At 49.7% G+C, this 18945-nt stretch overlaps 1 protein-coding gene across 3 annotated transcripts in view; it reads left to right on the top strand.

Moving 5' to 3' along the window:
• The window catches only part of prmt3 (protein arginine methyltransferase 3), a 306241-nt gene that overhangs the window by 261540 nt on the left and 25756 nt on the right, over window positions 1–18945 (top strand). For all 3 annotated transcript variants that reach the window (XM_072466697.1, XM_072466696.1, XM_072466698.1), the window contains one exon: window positions 1528–1615. In XM_072466697.1, coding sequence (XP_072322798.1) covers window positions 1528–1615 — 88 coding nt within the window. The remainder of the gene's footprint in view (window positions 1–1527; window positions 1616–18945) is intronic.

Below are 18945 nucleotides of genomic sequence, written 5' to 3'. Positions count from 1 at the left end.
CCAGTGATAGACCAGTGTACCTAACACGACAATAATAATAATCTTTTATTATTGTCACAAGTAGGCTTACATTATCACTGCATTGAAGTTACTGTGAAGAGCCCCTAGTCGCCACATTCTGCCATCTGTTTGGGTACACAGAGGGAGAATTCAGAATGTCCAATTTACCTAAGAGCACATCTTTCGGGACCTGTGGGAGGAAACCGGAGCACCCGGGGGAAACCCACACAGACACGGGGAGAACATGCAGACTCCGAGACTCCGCATAGACAGTAACCCAAGCCGGGAATCGAACCTGGGATCCTGGCGCTGTGAAGCAACAATGCTAACCACTGTGCTACCGTGCCGCCCTGCCCCCTGCAGTAGAAACCCTACAGTGCAGAAGGAAGCCATTCGGACCATCGAGTCCACACTGATCCTCTGAAAGAGCATACCCACCTGAGGCTGGAATTGGATCCGGATCCATGGCGCTGTGATGCAGCAGTGCTAACCACTGTGTCAGCGTGCTGCCCTGACATAAGGTATCTGACAGAAGGTTCCCATTGTTGACTCATTCTGTCACATGCTCTTTGACAACTGAGAGCAAAATGGGAGCAGTGTCTAGACTTGGTACATTTAGGAGCACAATTGTCCTGAAGCGCTGCCACTGACTTAACCTTCAAGTAGCTGATAGCACTCCGCTTTAGCTGAATCACGTCCCTGCTTAGTACAAGGACCGCTCCCCAATTTAAAACTTTTACTTCTGATTAACCTTTATCCTTTTCCATGACTACATTATAAATCCAACGGAACTATGATCACTGACACAGAAATGCTCCCCTTCCTGTTCCAATTTCTAAAGTGTAAAGCAGGAAACTGAGACACAAACCCTATTCTGTTTCCCTCCACTTCCCCCTGTGTCCTGTGATGCAGAGAAGTTATAGTTGTCGAGGTTAGATCTTTGCTGAGCGTCAAACGGCAACATAGCAAATAGGCAGCACTGGAACGACACAGCAACTCTGCTCATATTTATGCAAAGACTCTCCTAAATGAGCTGGTTGCCATGACATTATGAGAAATATACAGAACTGTAAGGATTAATGTTATGCCCAAATCAACCACAGAGGGAGCTAGATGCAGAGCTATATAAAGTGTTGATGCTAAGCCTTCGGAGAGAGAGTTGAGGAGAAGGCTAGAAGACAGACTGTAGGTAAGCTAGTGCGAGTGAGAGTAGGTCATAGTTACTGTATTTTTGGTAGAGTGTAAATTGTATATGTATTGTCAATTGTTTATTATATAGAAGTAAGAGTCAAATTCAATTAAGTAGTGTGAATAAATCTTTCACTTTGTTGGGTACAATAGCTAATTGTGGCCTTTGTGAACACTACGCCAACCAACCTAGGATCAGAACCACAAAGAACACCACAACGAATGCTGCACTTTAAGGCAGCAATGTGATTTGTCATGAGGCGCTATTTCATGCGAAAGGGTGTTGCGGTGCCGGTATGGATTGTTTCTAATCAGGAACGTTTGAAATCTCCTCCTTAGGTCATGTTCTCCACTGGTCCGCGAAGCCCCCAAACGCACTGGAAACAAGCTGTGTTTCTCCTGGAGCAGCCCATCAAAGTGAAAAAAGGTAACTGGTTGGTCCAACATGTACCCGTGTACAGGGACGAGGCATTCATAAAGCCTTTGGGGATTGCTCACTCCATCTGGCACCGTGTCAGATACCTTCACAACCCAACTTAATGGCTTATCCTGGTTTCTTGTTTCCTCTATTAATTGTTGCGAATTTCTTCTAAACAACTTCAGCTTTTGCAAATTTAAGGGGTAGGATCGTAGACACGGTCAATAATGGCAGCAACAAGAATATTAGCAAACAAAATTAGGAGCAGTGACCATCCAATATATATTCAAAGATTATCCTGCGTTCCTGCCAGTGGAAAGATTTAATCAGCTGCCTTCCGCTTCGGGCTGTACGTTGGAAAGTGTTTGTGTCGCATCAAATGAATTGAATGGACAGATGCTAACAGATCACATTCCCACTGGTTAATACTCTGAGCTGAAGGGGCACTGTCTTTTTCTACCGCACCACTTTTCTAAGCGCCACTAAAAGAAAACTGTGACTAAAGTTCAACAAGTTCCTTCTGTTAACATCAAGGTTAAAAGCAGGCTAAACACTAGTTATTGGAAATGAGCAAACACCAATATTGCTCAATATATAATTAACAATACTTAGCTCCTTTTTGTGCCACCATTTGTGCAACAGCCAGCGGGAGATAGAGGAGCAGATAGACAAATTTTGGAAAGGTGTAAAAGCAACAGGGTTGTTATGATGGGAGACTTTAACTTCTCCAATATTGACTGGGACTCACTTAGTGCTAGGGGCTTGGACGGGGCAGAGTTTGTAAGGAGCATCCAGGAGGGCTTCTTAAAACAAGATGTAGATAGTCCAACTAGGGAAGGAGCTATACTGTTATTGGGGAATGAGCCCGGCCAGGTGGTAGAAGTTTCAGTAGGGGAGCATTTCGGGAACAGTGAACACAATTCAGTAAGTTTTAAAGTGCTGGTGGACAAGGATAAGAGTGGTCCTAGGGTGAATGTGCTAAATTGGGGGAAGGCTAATTATAACAATGTTAGGCATGAACTGAAGAACCTAGATTAGGGGCGGATGTTTGAGGGTAAATCAACATCTGACATGTGGGAGGCTTTCTTTTTTTAAAAAATAATTTTTATTGAAGTTTTCACAAAATATCAACAACAAAATGTAAAAGGAACCCAATAGAATTAAATACAAAACAAAACAACCCCGTGCCCCCCTCCCCCTATATATAAATAATAAATTAACACCCCAAATTAACACATAGCAAATATATACACCCCCTCAGATCCCCCAGAAAAGACAAACAAAAATAAAATAGAACCCCCCCCCCCCCCGGGTTGCTGCTGCTGCTGACTATTGTCTACCGTTCTGCCAGGAAGTCCAAGAACGGTTGCCACCGCCTGAAGAACCCTTGCACCGATCCCTTTCAGGCAAATTTCACCCTCTCCAATTTAATAAACCCCGTCATATCGTTGATCCAGGTTTCCACGCTTGGGGGCCTCGCATCCTTCCACTGAAGAAGAATCCTTCGCCGGGCTACCAGGGACGCAAAGGCCAGAATACCGGCCTCTTTCGCCTCCTGCACTTCCGGCTCCCCTGCAACCCCAAATATTGCGAGCCCCCAGCCCGGTTTGACCCTGGATCCTCCCACCCTCGACACCGTCCTTGCTATGCCCTTCCAAAACTCCTCCAGCGCTGGGCATGCCCAGAACATATGGGTGTGGTTTGCTGGGGTCCTGAGCACCTAACACACCTGTCCTCACCCCCCAAAAAAACGGCTCATCCTTGTCCAGGTCATGTGTGCTCTGTGCAGCACCTTAAACTGTATGAGGCTGAGCCTCGCGCACGAAGAGGAAGAGTTCACCCTCCCAAGGGCATCTGCCCACGTCCCCTCCTCGATCTCCTCCCCCAACTCCTCCTCCCACTTACCTTTCAGCTCCTTCACGGAGGCCTCCTCCTCCTCCTGCATCACCTGGTATGTTGCCGAGATCCTCCCCTCTCCAACCCACGGCCCCGAGAGCACCGTACCTGTACCGTGCGTAGCAGCAGCAGCGGGAATTCCACCACTTGCCGCCTGGCAAACGCCCTTACCTGTAGATACCTAAAGGTGTTTCCCGGGGGGAGCCCGTACTTCTCCTCCAGCTCACCCAGGCTCGCGAACTTCCCATTCACAAACAGGCCCACCTACCTTCCTATCCCTGCCCTATGCCACCCCGAAAACTCTCCATCTATTCTCCCTGGGACAAACCGGTGGTTCCCCCGTATCGGGGTTTACATCGAGGCCCCCACTTCCCCCTATGCCGCCTCCATTGCCCCCAAATTTTGAGGGTAGCCGCCACCACCCCGGGCTCGTGGCATACCTCATTGGAGGGAACGGCAGCGGCGCCGTTGCCAGCGCCTCCAGACTCGTACCCTCACAAGATGCCGTCTCCAGCCTCTTCCATGCAGCCCCCTCCCCGTCCATCACCCACTTGCGCACCATCGCCGCATTGGCGGTCCAGTAGTATCCACAAAGGTTGGGCAGCGCCAGCCGCCTCCCCATCCCTACTCCGCTCCAGGAACACCCTTCTCACCCTCTGAGTCCCTCGCGCCCACACAAACCCTGTTATGCTCCTGTTGACCCGCCTAAAGAAGGCCTTCGGGATAAGAATGGGGAGGCACTGGAACAGGAACAAAAACCTAGGGAGCACCGTCATCTTGACTGACTGCACCCTACCTGCCAGGGACAGCGACAACGCGTCCCACCTCTTAAACTCCTCCTCCATTTGCTCCACCAGCCTCGTGAAATTAAGTCTATGCAGGGCCCCCAGCTCCTGGCCACCTGGAACCCCAAATACCTGAAGCTCCTCTCCGCCCTTTTTAGTGGGAGCTCGCCAATCCCCCTCTCCTGGTCCCCTGGGTGAACCACGAACAACTCGCACTTCCCCCATGTTGAGCTTGTACCCTGAGAAATCCCCGAACTCCCTGAGGATCCTTATTACCTCCGGCATTCCCCCCACCGGGTCCACCACATATAGCAGCAAGTCGTCCGCATAGAGTGACACCCTATGCTCCTCCCCACCCCGCACCAACCCCCTCCAGTTCCTCGGCTCCCTCAGTGCCATAGCCAGGGGTTCCATCGCCAGTGCAAAGAGCAGGGGGGACAGGGAAACCCCTGCCTCATCCCTCGATGCAACCGAAAGTACTCAGACCTCCTCTTGTTCGTGGCCACACTCGCCATCAGGACCTCTTGCAACAGCCTAACCCACCTGACGAACCCCTCTGGTGCTCTTTTTAGCCTTAGTTTTATTAGCTCTGATAATGTCACCTTTGCTCATGAGTCGCCAGGTATCTTTCTGATACCGCCACGTGGTTCAAGCTCGAATTATGATTAATAAGTCAACACGCCGCTTAGTCAGATTGAAACCAACGGTCATTTATTATGTACAGCAATCAATACTTACACAATAATCCTACTATCTATATCAAAACCTACCACTACTGGCCAATACTTAACTTTTGGGGATGGCCCACCAGGTCAGGGAAACAAATGGTTTATCGAATTGGATCGGGCCTGTGGGATTCAAAAGGCTGATACGGGTCGATGGCTAGGAATCTCTATTGGGTAGCGATCGCTGGAGTCAGACTTCCTGTTTCTGGTCGATGTTCTTGCGAAGGTTGCGAGCAGGAGAAGAAGGGAGAGAGAGAGAGAGATCTGAACTTGGCCCCTCAATTTATAGGGCCCAGGGGCTTCCCGCCTCTCGGGGCGGCCCTTGACCCTCAGTCCCAAGTGATTGGACTTGTTCCCAATCACTGGGTTCGATATGCTCCAATAATGGGGCGATTCCTCGATCGGGGGGTGGTCGTTCACCTGTCTTTGTTTCGGCCACTGCTGGCGGCGAGAGGTCTGGCCCGGCATTCAATTGCTAATATGTTGCAATTGTTCCCGGGGATAGCCGATTAAACTGCAGATGTCTGGGTTGATGTGCTACTAATAGTCGTAGGTATCGATCTGGGCCGACTTCCCCAGAGCCGAATACACTATTCTGTCTGCAGCTGTCCGTTTGTGTCCTGTTGGCTGCTTTTTCCATCAGCCTTTTTGGTTAGCCATTTAATATCGGGTTTTGGCCAAATTAATAGGGAATCAGCCATTTTAGGTGGCTACACCTCCCAAACCCGAACCTCTTCAGCACCTCCCACAAGTACCCCCACTCTACCCTATCGAAGGTCTCCGCAGCGTCCATTGCCGCCACTATCTCCGCCTCCCCCTCCCTCACCGGCATCATAATAACGTTCAGGAGCCTCTGCACATTCACGTTCAACTGCCTCCCCTTCACGAACCCCGTCTGGTCTTTGTGGATAACCTGCGGCACCCAATCCTCAATCCTCGTGGCTAAGACCTTCGCCAGCACCTTGGCATCTAAATTTAACAACATAATCGGCCTGTAAGACCCATACTGCAGGGGATCCTTGTCCCGCTTCAGGATCAAGGAGATCAGTGCCCGGGACATCGTCGGGGGCAAGGCCCCCCCCCTCCCTTGCCTCATTGAAGGTCCTAACCAGCAACGGGCCTAACAGGTCCACATATTTTTTGTAGAATTCGACCGGGAAACCGTCCGGCCCCGGTGCCTTCCCCGCCTGCATGCTCCCTATCCCTTTGGTCAGCTCTTCCAGCCCAATCGAGGCCCCTAATCCCGCCACCTGTCTCTCCTCTATCTTCGGGAACCTCAGTTGGTCCAGAAAGCGGCCCATCCCTCCCTCCTCCAGTGGGGACTTGGACCGATACAGTTCCACATAAAAGTCCCTGAAGACCCCATTGATGTCAACCCCACTCCGCACCACACTCCCTCCCCTATCCTTCACTCCCCCGATCTCGCTAGCTGCGTCCCGCTTCCGAAGCTGGTGCGCCAGCATCCGACTTGCCTTTTTCCTATATTCATAAACCGCCCCCTGGGCCTTCCTCCACTGCACCTCCACCTTCCTGGTGGTCAACAGGTCGAATTTGGCCTGGAGGCTACGCCTCTCCCTCAACAGTCCCTCCTCGGGCACCTCCGCATACCTCCTGTCTATCCTCATCATCTCCGCCACCAGCCTCTCTCTCTCTCCCTCTGCTCTCTCCTCTCCTTGTGGGCCCTAATGGAGATCTGCTCTCCCCTAACCACCGCCTTCAGCGTCTCCCACACCATCCCCACTCGGACCTCCCCGTTATTGTTGGCCTCCAGGTATCTCTCTATGCTTCCTCGGACCCGCTCGCTCACCTCCTTGTCCGCCAACAGCCCCACCTCCAAGTGCCACAACGGGCGCTGGTCCCTCTCCTCCCCCAGCTCCAGGTCTACCTAATGCGGGGCGTGATCCGAAATGTCTATCGCCGAGTACTGGGTATCCTTTACTCTCGCAATCAGCGCCCTGCTCATAACAAAAAAGTCGATCCGGGACTAAGCCTTATGAACGTGCGAGAAGAATGAGAATTCCCTAGCCCCCGGCCTTGCAAATCTTCAAGGGTCCACCCCCCCCATCTGGTCCATAAACCCCTCAGTACTTTAGCCGCCGCCGGCCTCCTACCCGTCCTAGACCTGGAGCGACCCAGTGCCGGATCCATCACTGTGTTAAAGTTTCCCCCCCCCCCCATTATTAGGCCCCCCACTTCCAAGTCCGGGATCCGACCCAACATGCGCCGCATAAAACCCGCATCGTCCCAGTTTGGGGCGAGGAAGTTGACCAGCACCACCCTCTCCCCTTGCAGCTTACCACTTACCATTACGTACCTGCCGCCATTGTCTGTCACAATGCTCGACGCCTCGAACGACACCCTCTTTCCCACCAAGGTCGCCACCCCCCGATTTTTGACATCCAGCCCCGAATGAAACACCTGACCTACCCACCCCTTCCTCAGTCTTACCTGGTCTGCCACCTTCAGGTGTGTCTCCTGGAGCATGACCACATCCGCCTTCAGCCCCTTCAGGTGCACGAACACGCGGGCCCGCTTAACCGGCCCGTTCAGTCCCCTTACGTTCCAGGTTATCAGCCGGATCGGGGGGCTACCCGCCCCCCCTCCCCCACCGACTGGCCATAACCCCTCCTCGGCCAGCCACGTGCATGCATCCCACACCCGGCCCGTTCCCCACGGCGGCAGACCCCCGTCCCAACGCCCTCTACTCGCTCCAGCTCCCCCTTGACCATACCAGCAGCAACCCGGTGTCCCCCCCCCCCCCGAGCTAGGACCCCTCCTCGCTGCATTGCTCCCCCCATTGCACTCCCGCAAGTCAGCTAACTCCTGCTGACCCCGACCACACCCGCCTCTCCTTCGACTCCTCCCATTGTGGGACTTCCCCTCCCCCTCCATTACCCACCAGCAAGCTCTCCGCCTCCCCTTTCCATCCCAAGCGCGGGAAAAAACCCGCGCTGCCCCGACCTGGCCCCGCCCCCTCCAGCCTTCACCGCGGGAAAAAGCCCGCACTTTCTACTTGCCCGGCCCCACCTCCTCTGGCGCAGCTCCTTTTACAGGCCCAGTCCCCTCACCCCCGACTCGGGCCTCCCCCTCCCCCGCGGGGCCCCATCCCCCCTACTGGCCATCCACCCCCTACTCCGTTTACTTGTCCCCCTCCAAGAGCCCACCCGACAAACCCAACCAAAACAGTGCCAAACCCACCCTAACCACCCGCACCGAACCGAAAAAAAAATAGAACAAAGAACACCCCCCTCAAAATGTAACACAACAACAACAATCCCCGACCATCCCCACTCCCGACCCCCCCCCCCATCCCGACCTTCAGTTTGTGTCCAGCTTCTCGGACTGCACAAAGGCCCACGCCTCCTCCAGGGACTCAAAATAATGGTGCCGGTCCTTGTAGGTGACCCACAGTCACGCCGGCTGCAGCATGCCAAACTTCACCCCCTTCCTGTGCAGCACCGCCTTCGCCCGGTTGTACCCGGCCCTCTTCTTTGCCACCTCCGCGCTCCAGTCCTGATATATTCGAACCTCCGCGTTCTCCTACCTGCTGCTCCTCTCTTTCTTGGCCCACCTGAGTACACACTCCCGATCAGCGAACCGATGAAACCGCAACAGCACCGCCCGTGGCGGCTCGTTAGCCTTGGGCGTCCTCGTCAGGACTCTATGGGCCCCTTCCAGCTCCAGGAGCCCCTGGAAGGACCCCGCTCCCATCAGCGAGTTCAACATGGTGACAACATAGACCCCCATGTCCGACCCCTCCAGCTCCTCCGGGAGGCCCAGGATCCGCAGATTCTTCCGCCTCGACTGATTCTCCATCTCCTCGAACCGTTCCTGCCATTTCTTGTGGAGCGCCTCGTGCGCCTCCACCTTCACCGCTAGGCCCAAGATCTCGTCCTCGTTATCTGAGATTCTTTGTCGGACCTCGCGGATCGCCACCCCCTGGGCCGTCTGGGTCTCCAGCAGCTTATCAATAGAAGCCTTCATCGTCTCCAGCAGGTCCGCTCTGAGCTCCCTGAAGCAGCGCTGAATAACCTCCTGCTGCTCCTGTGCTAACTGCATCCACGCTGCCTGGTCCCCGCCCGCCGCCATCTTGCTCTTCTTCCCTCACACTTTCTCTGGCTTCACCACCACTTTTTTAGTCGCCCCGCTCCTGGTCCAAGCCATACACTGTCGGGGAAATGTTGCAGTCATCTTCCCATACCGGGAAATGTCGCAAAAGTTCCGTTGGGGGCCCTGAAAAGAGCCCAAAAGTCCATTCCAAGCGGGAGCTGCCGAACGTGCAACTTAGCTCCGCATAGCCGCAACCGGAAGTCCATGTGGGAGGCTTTCAACTGTCAGTTGAAAGGAATTCAGGACCGGCATGCTCCTGTGAGGAAGACGGATAAATACGGCAAATTTCGGGAACCTTGGATAACGAGAGATATTGTAGGCCTCGTCAAAAAGAAAAAGGAGGCATTTGTCAGGACTAGAAGGCTGGGAACAGACGAAGCCTGTGTGGAATATAAGGAAAGTAGGAAGAAACGTAAGCAAGGAGTCAGAAGGGCTAGAAGGGGTCACGAAACATCATTGGCAAATAGGGTTAAGGAAAGTCCCAAGGCTTTTTACATGTACATAAAAAGCAAGAGGATAGACAGGGAAAGGGTTGGCCCACTGAAGGATAGGCAAGGGAATCTATGTGTGGAGCCGGAGGAAATGGGCGAGGTACTAAATGAATTATTTGCATCAGTATTCACCAATTGAAGGAATGAAATGAAATGAATGAAAATGAAAATCGCTTATTGTCACAAGTAGGCTTCAATGAAGTTACTGTGAAAAGCCCCTAGTCACCACATTCCGGCGCCTGTTCGGGGAGGCTGGTATGGGAATTGAACCGTGCTGCTGGCCTTCCTTGGTCTGCTTTAAAAGCCAGCGATTTAGCCCAGTGAGCTAAACCAGCTAAATTGGTGGATGTTGAGTCTGGAGAAGGGTGTGTAGGTATCCTGGGTTACATTGAGATCCAAAAAGACGAGGTGTTGGGCGTCTTGAAAAATATTAAGGTCGATAAGTCCCCAGGGCCTGATGGGAGGCTAGAGAGGAAATTGCTGAGGCCTTGACAGAAATCTTTGGATCCTCACTGTCTTCAGGTGATGTCCCGGAGGACTGGAGAATAGCCAATGTTGTTCCTCTGTTTAAGAAGGGTAGCAAGGCTAATCCAGGGAACTACAGGTCGGTGAGCCTTACTTCAGTGGTAGGGAAATTACTGGAGAGAATTCTTCGAGACAGGATCTACTCCCATTTGGAAGCAAATGGATGTATTAGCAGGAGGCAGCATGGTATTGTGAAGGGGAGGTCGCCTCTCACTAACTTGATAGAGTTTTTCGAGGAGGTCACTAAGATGATTGATGCAGGTAGGGCAGTGGATGTTGTCCATATGGATTTCAGTAAGGCCTTTGACAAGGCCCCTCATGGCAGACTGGTGCAAAATGTGAAGTCACACGGGATCAGGAGTGAGCTGGCAAGATGGATACAGAACTGGCTAGGTCATAGAAGGTAGAGAGTAGCAATGGACGGGTGCTTTTCTGATTGGAGGGCTGTGACCAGTGGTGTTCCGCAGGGATCAGTGCTGGGACCTTTGCTGTTCGTAGTATACATAAATGATTTGGAGGAAAATGTAACTGGTCTGATTAGTAAGTTTGCAGACGACACAAAGGTTGGTGGAATTGCGGATAGTGATGAGGACTGTCGGAGGATACAGCAGGATTTAGATTGTTTGGAGACTTGGGCGGAGAGATGGCAGATGGAGTTTAATCCGGACAAATGTGAGGTAATGCATTTTGGAAGGTCTAATGCAGGTCGGGAATATACAGTGAATGGTAGAACCCTCAAGACTATTGACAGTCAGAGAGATCTAGGTGTACAGGTCCACAGGTCACTGAAAGGGGCAACACAGTTGGAGAAGGTAGTCAAGAAGGCATACGGCATGCTTGCCTTCATTGGCCGGGGCATTGAGTATAAGAATTGGCAAGTCATATTGCAGCTGTATAGAACCTTAGTTAGGCCACACTTGGAGTATAGTGTTCAATTCTGGTCGCCACACTACCAGAAGGATGTGGAGGCTTTCGAGAGGGTGCAGAAGAGATTTACCAGGATGTTGCCTGGTATGGAGGGCATTAGCTATGAGGAGCGGTTGAATAAACTCTGTTTGTTCTCACTGGAACGACGGAGGTTGAGGGGCGACCTGATAGAGGTCTACAAAATTATGAGGGGCATAGACAGAGTGGATAGTCAGAGGCTTTTTCCCAGGGTAGAGGGGTCAATTACTTGGGGGCATAGGTTTAAGGTGAGAGGGGCAAGGTTTAGAGGAGATGTACGAGGCAAGTCTTTTACACAGAGGGTAGTGGGTGCCTGGAACACGCTGCCAGAGGAGGTGGTGAAAGCAGGGACGATAGTGACGTTTAAGGGTCGTCTTGACAAATACATGAATAGGATGGGAATAGAGGGATATGGACCCCGGAAGTGCAGAAGATTTTAGTTTAGACGGGCAGCATGGTCGGCACGGGCTTGGAGGGCCGAAGGGCCTGTTCCTGTGCTGTACTTTTCTTTGTTCTTTGTTCTTTGTCATTGATGCTTCTACTTATAGATATGCACAATTTATTAAATGATATTGTGTTTCATCTTTACGAGTCAAATTGTACTTGCTCTTTGGTGTAAAAGTTGTACAAATCTGTTATCTTACATGATTACAGGCGTCCATAGTGTGAAAATATATCAGGGCACCCATTAAATCCACCCCCATTTCGTGTCTTTGTTCAATAAGATGGCATTAAAGTTATCAATTAACCTCGACTGTTGGTCACAACTATGTCTGTCCCACTCCCTCTCTCCCGTGCGGACGCTTATCACGTACTTGTCTGCGTCAATCTCCCATTCATTTTGTTCCATCGTCAGTCTCATTTGGCCAGCCTCCGAGTGGCCCATTTGGGGATTCATTTTTTGGAAAGTCTTTGCAGCTGAGGCCTTTGCCCAACTCGATCGTTTATGTCGTGGGGAAATATTATTTGTGCCAAGCCCTGTCCTCAGTGTGTGACAGGTATAAGATGGCCCTTTCTCTGGCAGGGACCTGCAGTGTTTTGTACCAGATGGGTCGGCGAGTTTATTGAGACAAGGTGAATGGCAGCAATCGTGCCAGAATTCCTGGGTTGAATTGTACACGTTTCCCGTGGGAGGGACATGTAAAATGGCGTAGGTACCCACCCGCCAACTTCCTACCCGCCCCTAAATAACAGGGCGGGGGCAGGAGAACACCAAAATCAGCAGCCTGCCCATCATATTAAAATGACCAACTAAGAGTCAATTAGACTTGTCATCAAGCCTATTGGCCGTATTAAAACCTTGCCCACGCCATAATACATTTGGTGTGGGCAGCGGGAGCGAGCAGGAAGCCCCAATTTTAACCTCAAATGATTGTTATATTCACGAGACTTGAGCCGGAGTTGTGATACAATTGTACAAAACTTTATTCAGTCTTCAATGTTACATGCTGGTACCACTTCTTTCTCTTCAATGTCTACAACAGGGACAGGGCTGTGAGAGGGTGGCACGGTAGCACAGTGGTTAGCACAATTGCTTCACAGCTCCAGGGTCCCAGGTTCGATCCCCGGCTTGGGTCACTGTCTGTGCGGAGTCTGCACGTTCTCCCCGTGTCTGCGTGGGTTTCCTCCGGGTGCTCCGGTTTCCTCCCACAGTCCAAAGATGTGCAGGTTAGGTGGATTGGGCCATGCTGAATTGCCCCCGAGTGTCCAAAGGTTAGATGGGGTTACTGGGTTACAGGGATAGGGTGAAGGTTTGGGCTTAAAGTAGGGTTCTCTTTCCAAGGGCCGGTGTAGACCCGATGGGCCGAATGGCCTCCTTCTGCACTGTGAAATTCTATGATTAATCTATGCGAGTGTCAGTTCCTTATATGGGTTGGTTGTAAAGTGCCACAGTGGGATGTTACCCCCACCGATTGGGTTTATTTCCCCACTGATTGGGTTTATGTCTTAATCACATACAACTTATTGTGTTTTTGGTGATGTTGGTTACTCAGTAACTGAATTTGTGTTGTTTTTCACTTTAACTTAGTTAACTTGTAGACTTTAACTTAGTTACACAACATCTGCTGAGCACAGCAGTTGTATACATTAATACCCATCTACTCCTACAATAATAACCATGTACTCCTACTTGATTAAAGGGCAGGATGGAAGGGGGCGGAAACACTCTTCAGGGGCTGCCCTTTGCCGATTGCTCGCTCTTTTTAACCCATAGAACAAAGAACACTCAGGAACAGGCCCTTCGGCCTTCCATGCCTGTGCCGATCATGATGCCTGTCTAACCTAAAACCTGCTACACTGCTGGGATCCGTATTCCTCTATTACCCACCTTATTCATTTATTCGTCATGATGTCTCTTAAACTTTGCTGATGTACCTTCTCCCGCGGCAGCACGTTCCAGGCTGCCACTACCCTCGGAGTAAAAACCTGCCTCGCACATCTCCTCTAAACTTTACCCCCTCGCACCTTAAACCTATGTCCCCAAGAAATTGACCTTTCCACCCTGGGAAAAAGCGTCTATGACTATCCACTCTGTCAATGCCACTCATAATTTTGTAAACCTCTATCAGGTCGCCCCTCGACCTCCTTCCTCCCAGTAAAAACAACCTACTCCCTTTCCCCTCCACGACCCCACCCCTTTCCCTAATACTCCCAAACTCTCCTGAACCAAGGTCCCGGACGCACCTGCTCCAGAGACCCTCGGCCTCAGCTTACCTGCTCAAAGACCCTCGGCCTTGGGCTCCTATCTTCAGCTGCAGTCCCGGCAGTGGCCACTGATGCCTTGCTGGCGCTGCCGGGACTGATGGAGCTCCTGGCCAATTGCACTTTCACTGAGGGGCAGAGGTCTATCTCGGCCATCGTTAATGAGACTCTTGGCACTTTATGGCTGTGGGACTGGTCAGCCTGGAGCTGATCGGCCTATTCCGCCCCCTCTCCAATAATTCATGTATTCAAATTCATATATTAGAACAAGTAACACCCTCAACTTCTGTGGTTGATGAAGGTAGGAAAATATTTAATACAGAAAAATCCTTATTATCCTGAATGCATGGGGAATGTGTGGTGTTGGTTAATCAAAACTGCCAGTTAATGGCGGGTTTGATTTCTCAATAGAATACAGCCCAATATCTGTGTGTGACCTGATATGTAGTACTCCGAAGGTGAAGAATCGTATTCTTTTTCCTTCTAATCTTGAACAGAGCATTAAGACATAAGGTGTAAAATAATACAGTACACAGATACAGTTTCCTGATAACATTTTCATTGCTTGCAGTTGGTAATGTGATGATTTGTATGACGGAAACATCTGAAATTCCAGTTGGGAGAGTGCCAGACGACACAAGGTTTAGTGCGTATTGCTGGAAAAAAAAAGTTGTTTTTTTTTTTGTCACACATTAGCTAGTTCATCCCCAATCAGGGTCAGGCTGCCTGGTTTAAATTTCAAACAATGCTTGGCAGTTAACTGTTAGTTACCATCAACTGGTGCATTCCCCATGGCAATGTCTCTACCAATCAGAGTCCACTTGTCAACCAATCAGCACTGTCTTCTCATACAATATAAATTTGGTGATTTCTCATCCATTTTATTCATGGGAGCGTCCTGATGAGTGCAAGGAGGTTGTGGCATAGTGGTATTGCCACTGGACTCGTAAGCTAAAACTGTAGGGTAATGCTCTCGGACCCAAGTTCAAATCCCGCCACAGCAGATAGTGAAATATGAATCAATTAAAAAAAGAAATTGACACTAAAAGTCTAATGATGAAACTATTGTCAATTGTCATAAAAACCCATCTGGTTCACTAATGTCCTTTAGTGAAGGAAATCTGCCGTCCTTACCCGGTCTGGCCTACATGTGACTCCAGACCCACAGCAATGTGGTTGACTCTTAACAGCTCCTCAAGGGCAATTAGGGATGGGCAATAAATGCTGGCACAGCCTGCGACGTCCCCAAAAAAGATGAAAAGCTTTGACAAAAAGTATCTTCTTTCGGCTATACTCAAGTTCTGACTTCCAAACAATTACAGTAGTTTCCGACATGTTTTAACTGTTCATTATTTAAAAAACAAAGCTGCAAATTTTGTTCAATTATTTGGCACTAAGGAACAAACCTTTTAATGACAGCAAAATGTCCTGGGGTGTACAAGATGATAGTTCTTCACATTAGTGGAGTTAAGGCTTGTTGGTGACATGTGTTCGAAAGTTACGTGCAGAAAGCTGCAGTTTTAATTGAAACACATTGTTACAAGGCAGAAATGCGAATTAACAGAAGCAATGACCGTTTTAGATTTAACAAATTGGAGCGGGTTTTGCAATTAAAAGCGCCACCTTCAAAGTAAACTGAATTAGTTTGGCATCCACACACCATCCTGACTTGGAACGATATCGCCATTCCTCCACTGTCTGTGGGTCAAAAATGTGGAGCTTCCTCCCTGACAGCACTGTGGGTGTACCTAACAGCCTCCCCGAACAGGCACCGGAATGTGGCGACTAGGGGCTTTTCACAGTAACTTCATTTGAAGCCTACCTGTGACAATAAGCGATTTTCATTTCATTTCATTCATGTGTCTGCAGCAAGGGCTGAAGGAAGACAGCTCATCATTACCCTTTCAGGAGTAGTTAGGGATGGGCAACAAAAGATGACCTTGCCAACCATACCCACAAACAAATAAGCAAAATCCAAAATCATTCCCTTCTGATATTCAAAAGTCAGATATTTGCAACATTGTGGTAATCAAGCTGTTGTCAATATTCTTCTTGGTGAGCAGAATTATTTGTTTGTGTATCATGACATGTCTGGTAAACAGTGCAACATTTATTTGGTTGTGAAATATGGTACAGTGTCATTTGAAACGGTGTTACACCAAATGGAATTAGTTTGGTTACAATTCATTCCATTGTTTCCATGAGCCTATTTTTAAACCTGTGAAATGACAGAGAATCGAATTCCGCATTCCATATTGAGACATGAATATTCAGTCAGGATTAGTTCAGAAGAAGCAAATAATACTGTTTTAATGTTCCTCGCTGCCTTGGCATTTTTAAAAATTGTACATTAAATATTTTGTGAACACATTATTTGCAATATGCAATCTTCCAATTTCGAAGTGCATTTCCCATGATACAGTTATAGAGCTGGCTTTCAAATTGTATCCGTGTGCTGCAAGTATCCTTTCCCAGCCTAAAATTGTCTCTTGTGGCATTCGGCATTTAATTGAGATTTTACACCCGTCATTGGCTTCCTGCCTGCACAATGCCTTGGTTACATCCCTGCTTGCAGCAAGATCCCAGTCGCCCTTGTTTAGTGATGCGCACGCAGTGTTTTCTGTAATACTATTTTTCATCCTCTGATGCTTCGGCAGAGGGTTTTTACGTGAGGGTCCCTAACAGCCCGGGAGAACAAGCGACGGCCCTTGCTGCCCCTGCTGCGTCAATTTAACAAACCGCTGCTGTTTCCTTTTTTTCCTCTCATGAATTTCAATTCCCTATTAATCTGCATGCAGCAGTACATCGAGTGCAGTGTACGTACAGCCGAAGGTGCAAGATAACAGTGGGGTGACGCAACTAAGCCCCAGCAAGACTCTGCACTCCTGCATAGCTCTGCAAAAAAAAAATCACTCATGTTTGATCAAGATGACATTGACAAATTGCAGTACTCAGCCGCTGATATAATGCAGGTCCTGTTACATCCAGCTTGGAGGATACCTTCTGGAAATATACCGGGCAGCCCAGATCCAGGCAGCAGATGATGTTGCCCTGTAACAGGCGCAGCAGCACGTGATGGTGTTTTATTCAGCATTTTCCCATTAATTCAGGTTGAATGATGGAGTTCTGTGGAAGATGAATGCCCTTTCTTTCCCGGCTCCGGAGATCCGACAGTCGCAGTGTCGCGTTCTGAAAGTGGGGATTTATATTTTAATTGCACGCATTTATCGTGCTTTTAATGCTTCGCCTGAATTTCAACTTTGACACGAGTTATGATTTACCCTGTCAACAACCGCCCCCCCCCCCCCCCCCCCCCCAAACAAAGCTGTACATTATTTGTAATTTCACATTGTCCTTCACGTGACATTGCAGGAATCATCGACAAACGTTTTTGCCTTTTAGTTTTAGCTCGACGGACTAGTCACTTGGGGGTTTGATGTGTTTGAAAACAGATTTTGATGAAGTTGGTCAGGAGTTTTGATGATCCATATCAATTCGACACGAATGCAGTGATTCGCGCCCGTCATTGAGAGGCGCATCCTTCAGCTTTTTGTTCTACTGCAGTAAAATTGAATCTTCTCGGGTCGGGATTTATTCCTGGAGCATGGCCGCAGCAGCTGGGGTTGAAATGAAATGAAAATCGCTTCTTGTCACAAGTAGGCTTCAAATGAAGTTACTGTGAAAAGCCCCTAGTCGCCACATTCCGGCGCCTATTCGGGGAGGCTGGTACGGGGTTTACTGGTTACCGGTGGTCATTACCGGTCAGGGCTGCTAACCCTTTCATTCACTTCAAAGGCCACTATGACATTTGTGTCCGCTACTGGAAGCAAATGGAGGTTTACTGGGGTGTGTTGAACGAGGAGAACGATTCAGTTGAATGGTTGTGCTCACGTGACCCAATTCACAAGAGTATGGTTCCACTATAGCACAGCTGTAAGTAATAGGAATTGATCGGACTCACTTATTTATATAGAGTGAAAGATATCCCAGTGGAGGTGAGAATAAGCTAGCTACCCACAACTTTGTATTCTTAAAGTGAAATCATTCAGTGCCATAATATCTATTTGGACTGGGGCTTGACAAACCCCCCTAGTCTCAAAGAACAAAGAAAAATACAGCACAGGAACAGGCCCTTCGGCCCTCCAAGCCTGTGCCGACCATGCTGCCCGTCTAAACTAAAATCTTCTACACTTCCTGGGTCCGTATCCCTCTATTCCCATCCTATTCATGCATTTGTCAAGATGCCCCTTAAACTTCACTATCGTCCCTGCTTCCACCACCTCCTCCGGCAGCGAATTCCAGGCACCCACTACCCTCTGTCTCACTGCCCTCTCTTACCCCCCACCCCCACACCTCCCTTCACCTTTCCACATAACCCTGCAAATATTTTCTCTTCAGATAATGCTGTTTATTCCCAATTCGCGTTGGTTGCTCCATCACTTGTGATTCCTCTGCAATGAACCCAGTCAAACCCGCACTTTCCAACCACGAAACCATTCAAAGGTTCAAAAATGTCTTCGCCAGCTGTGTGGGTTGGTAAAGTCAGGCAGCACCGCAAATCTTCAACAAATTCATTGTGCCAAACATACCTACCGTAAACTAGCAACGTTTCACAGTCTGTACTTTCATTCAGTTGTATTGAGAACACCTGCACTGATTTTAAACAAGAAATAAGCTGGGCCTCTAAATTCTCAGCAACATCACAAACTCGGCCGGGTTTTTTTATATGGTCGCGGCCGTCGTTTTGAAGGCCGCTCGTAGCCGGCATTGTTAAAAGTCGGCTGTTGTGCGCGCATTTACGTGATCGGGAGCGTCGCGACGGACGGCTCCGCGACCCTCCTGACACCCACCTGCGACCCACCCGCGGGTCGCGGCCCCGACTTTGAAAATGCCTGATCTAGAAGGACAAAGACAGCAGATACCTGGGAACCCCACCATCTGGAAGTCCCCCCCCCCCCCCCCCCGCGCAAGTCACTCCCCACCCTGCCTGGGAAATATATCGCCGTTCCTTCACTGTCGCTGGGTCAAAATCCTAGAATTCTCTCCCCGACTGCACAGTGGGTGTGCCTACACCACATGGACTGCAGCGGTTCAAGAAGGCAGCTCATCACCACCTTCTGAAGGGTAAGGGTAATTAGAGATGGGTAATGAATGCTGGC

The sequence above is a fragment of the Scyliorhinus torazame genome, chromosome 10 (assembly GCF_047496885.1).
Source record: "Scyliorhinus torazame isolate Kashiwa2021f chromosome 10, sScyTor2.1, whole genome shotgun sequence".
Lineage (NCBI taxonomy): Eukaryota > Metazoa > Chordata > Chondrichthyes > Carcharhiniformes > Scyliorhinidae > Scyliorhinus > Scyliorhinus torazame.
This window is presented reverse-complemented; position numbering and strand designations above follow the sequence as displayed.